The sequence below is a fragment of the Nothoprocta perdicaria genome, unplaced genomic scaffold (assembly GCF_003342845.1).
Source record: "Nothoprocta perdicaria isolate Ctin4 unplaced genomic scaffold, notPer1 scaffold_6, whole genome shotgun sequence".
In the NCBI taxonomy this organism is placed as follows: Eukaryota; Metazoa; Chordata; class Aves; order Tinamiformes; family Tinamidae; genus Nothoprocta; species Nothoprocta perdicaria.
In genome coordinates this window covers 4,847,314-4,851,331 of record NW_020455865.1, presented here as the reverse complement: position 1 = coordinate 4,851,331, position 4,018 = coordinate 4,847,314, and the positions used below count along the sequence as shown (strand labels likewise).

General features: G+C 47.7%; 2 protein-coding genes across 2 annotated transcripts in view; one reads left to right on the top strand and one right to left on the bottom strand.

Annotated features, from left to right (window-relative positions):
- Window positions 1-304: 304 nt before the first annotated feature.
- DOLK (dolichol kinase) lies at window positions 305-3,884 on the bottom strand. The gene is made up of 2 exons (XM_026049594.1): window positions 3,833-3,884; window positions 305-2,065 (listed from the first exon to the last, which is right to left on the bottom strand). The coding sequence occupies exon 2, from the start codon at window positions 1,956-1,958 to the stop codon at window positions 387-389; it is 1,572 nt and encodes a 523-aa protein (XP_025905379.1). The 5' UTR covers window positions 1,959-2,065; window positions 3,833-3,884; the 3' UTR covers window positions 305-386.
- Window positions 3,885-3,980: 96 nt separating this feature from the next.
- NUP188 (nucleoporin 188) overlaps window positions 3,981-4,018 on the top strand; it is a 27,617-nt gene continuing 27,579 nt past the window's right edge. Inside the window, exon 1 of the mRNA XM_026049265.1 lies at window positions 3,981-4,007. Coding sequence (XP_025905050.1) covers window positions 3,982-4,007 — 26 coding nt within the window. The 5' untranslated portion in view covers window position 3,981. The remainder of the gene's footprint in view (window positions 4,008-4,018) is intronic.

The window sequence follows — 4,018 nt, the reverse complement described above, 5'->3', positions numbered from 1 at the left end:
AAATTGGCTGTAATGGACTACAAAGGTAGCAAAATAGGGGAGATTTGATCATTCTTTTCCCCCTCTACTTGACTTACCTCTTTTTCTTCTATTCTCTCTGGCTACSCAGAGGAGACTTGGAGATGGTGTTTGTGGTTTAGTCAGCAAATTGTGTTCCTGTGAGATGATAAACCACCTCACTGTTGTAGAGAGGAAGGTGCAGAGGGAGAAACAGGAGACCAAAACAGAGCCTTTATTTAAAATTAGTGTTTTTCCATTTGTTTAACAGTTTTTACCTGCTGTACCAAACACAGTATTTAGATAGGCTTTGATCTCTCAATACAGTGCACATTCTATTGCTGTYTTTCCTCTAAAAAGGGAGAAAACCTTCCTTTCTGGAAATGCTTCTAAGCCATTAACATTATCTGGAGGTAGAGAGGCAACAGCAGGTTGTCTATTTGGGTCGTATAAGCTTCCAAAAGAGAAACTAAGCTCACAGACCCCAGGATCCAGGCATAGCTCGAGTTCAGATTCACACTGCTGTCAAAGATGAGAATTAGAGCCACAGCAATGATCTGGGCAAAAATAGCTGTCATTGTCCCTTCAAAGGTCTTCTTTGTTCCTGGCCATTTGATTTCCCCCATTGTGCTGCCCAAAACTGAAGCCATAGTGTCTCCTACCCCTACTGCCAGCACCCCAGAGTAGGGGACCAAAGCTCCTTCTCCAGACAAGGTACCTTTAGGAGCACAAGGTCTTGGGAACAACCACACAGGGAGGGACATGCCAAGAAGAAGATAAATATGAGTCAAGATTAGAGGTCCGCTGTCTCGTTCATCCAAGAAGAGAGACAGCAAATGCCTAAGGGTTTGCCCAAATGGTTTGATCCTGAAGTACCGAATGTATTCCAGGAAGATGAATACTGCCAGACACAACACTGCAGCAACGTAGAGAAGCTGGCGGTCATAGATGAGCCCAGGGACATAAGTAGCTACCACAATGAAGTGGAAATATTTCCTGGTTATGGTTGAGGCCTGGTGTTTCTTAGATTCAGATGATCTTTTAGCATTCTGGTAGAAAACCACGCCACATGCGGAAGCAGCCAACAAGGTCCAGTATACAAGGAGGCAAAGTCTTGTCTGTGTCTCAAATAGAAACTGGAGCAGCCAGAACAAAGGATTCTTCTGGATCAGCCGGTAAAGCCAAGGCATGATGACCCCCAGGCCCAACACTGCTGTCATCRTGTGGAAAAACATGGAGGAGATCCAGGTGCCCGAGTCCATGAAAAGGAAGAGAACAGTGAAAATAATCCCAAGAAGAACAACTCCGACAACTGTCACCAGAAGGAAGAAGTCTATGGGATCGCCTCTGCTCTCGACTACGTTCAGTGAGCGTTTAATGAGCTGATTGAGCACAAAACTTATACCCTCGATAACTAATAATGCTTCTCCGGGAGTAAAACATCGAGGCAACAAGTACAGCAAGATCATACTGAGGTAGACAAAAATTAGCAGCACTTCTAGGACTTCTATCACTTCTGAAACCGCCAAAGAGTGCTTCATGGTATAGATAATTATACTGCCGGCGATACCAGTAAGTATGCAGGTGTTGGTTGGCACAGGTTTTGTGATGCCAACTGCTATTACAGACAGAAAGAGAGCAATGAGCATGCCCGTGGAGGCTACAACTATGCCGAAGCGTTCGAAGAATACGATGCCAGCAGCCTGGCATCTCTCCTTCATCACTATCCCCAACAAGGGGACCACCATGCTAGCTGGTAGGAGGCCGCTGTTGGCCGTTGTACGGAACTGGAACACAGCTCCACCCACCTGGAGCAGATGGTCCCATTTGAACTGGACATAGAAAGCCTGGATGGCAAGAGCGAGAGCACACCAGGAGTAGCGGTCCCACACCACCGTGTGCACGCACAGAACAACGATGAACACGATCAGGGATTCCACCAGCAAGGGCTTGTTTAACATGATTCCAGTGCGACGGGGCTCAAGCTTTCCAAACACCGTCTCCCGAGTCGCAAGGGTCCTCAGCAGTGCTCCATCAATAAGAATTGCCTTTCATCCTACTGCAATTCCTATTAAAAAGAGAGCAGACAATTAAAGCAACTGTGAGGAAGGCTAAAGCTTCCACACAGCTGTGTGGTTCTTGAGCCCAGTTGAAACTGATAGCTGTGGGCAAGCTATCAATGGCAACACCCAGGCAAATGAAAAAATAAAAGCAAATAGGTGAGGGATCAGCCAACATTTTTATTCCAAATTGAGAATGGGAAAAGTCAGTCTGCAATGACAGAAATGAAACACTTGGCACTGTGGTTTCTGTTTCAGTGTCTTTGAATAGAAATATGAAGCTAACAAACTATAAGTACGCCCAGAGGATTTGGTGAGGCATTGTAGCAATGCACATTTGAAATGCAGTTAATTTAAAACAGTCCAGAGGTAATTTTAGGAGCTAGCCTTGTAGGGTGTTTTTGCTGCAGTATCCTTTGGTATCCTTCAAGATATATTTCCCCTCCTGCTGCTCTGCAAAAAATAAATAAAAATTTAAAAAAGGCAACTCTCCTTCCACTATTGATGTTATGATTCAATGGGTCTGTTACTACTGCAGCTGTTTTATGGCTTTAAAATGTAGCGGAATGGAAATATTGAATGCAAACTGGACAATGGGAATGCAATGGGAATATTATAATTATTAAATAGTTTACCCCATCTAATTTTGACCAATGCCACAACTGTCAAGACAAGTTGAGAGCTGAGCCCAGAAAATAATCCAGTGCTGAGAGTTCTTCTTGCCTGCAGCCGTCAAAGGTCCTTCATCACATCCTTAGTATTAAGCAACTTAATTAGTTTTGCTTCTGCTCTGTGCACCTTGAAGCACTGTTGCGTATTGGTTATGAAGCACTGTTGCGTATTGGTTATGAAGCACTGTTGCGTATTGGTTATGAAGACATCAATTCTGAAATAAACCTCCAGCCTACGTTGATAAATTGGCAACACTCTATATGTTGTAGCAATATAGTATAACCATTATGCAACACAGGGAGCTAGATTGATTTATTGACATTTATTTCAAAGGGAAGCTATTGCCAAAGGGAAGCCATCTCCTTAGCCCATGTCACAGCCTCTCCCTGTTTCGCCCTATTTCAATTGCAATGATCCTAAAAAGAGATCGTTACCCTAGAGAAATCTAGCAAATTGCTGCTAGTTATGCACCATTTGCTCGAAATCCTTCAATAGTGAGTAAACCTTGTAACATGTTTGGAATTATGATATGAAGATGCAATTGCTCCCTATAATCCCTCACTCCCCTGTCTYACCACTGGCAGCTGGATTCACATCTCGTCACCTGCCCCACACCAAGTCTCACAGGCACTGACAGCTGCTCCACAAACCAATCATTCCCTTAAACCTTCAAGATAAACGGCTGCGCTTATCAGCAGTGCACACAATGCTTCTATTAATTACATCTTAATGTCTTGCAGATACCGCGGGCGCTCTCAGCAGTGTGCAATTCTCCCCAGCGTTTTCCAGCAACAAAAACCATTTGTTTTCCGGCAAAATGGATTGCCTTGATCCTGGCTGATCCGGGAACGGGGCGGAGCGGGGAAGCCTGGAGTTTATCCGATATCTGAGGGCAGCCAAGGAGCGACGGGAATCCCGCCTGGCAGCTCCCGCAGCGCTGGGGTCGCGTTACCTCCCGGCGCGCCCGGGCGGCTCCCGCGCCACAGGAGGGGACACGAGGTCTCTCGGCACGCGCCGCTCCCAACCGTTTCGAGTATTTCCTGCCCGTTTTTCAGCCCCAGTGCCGGCCGTGCCCCTCGCTCCGCCGCCCGCGCCGCGCTCACCTCGCAGGACGCCGCCATCTTGGCGCCGCCGCCGTCACATGACGACGGCCTCCGCGACGGGGGCGGGGCGGCGGCCCCCGCCGCGTGACGCCGGCGCCGGGCCGGGGCTCCCGGCTCCGCGCGGCGGGTCACGTGAGAGGGCAGCGAAGATGGCGGCGGGCGGGCTGTGCGCGAGGTGAGGCGGCC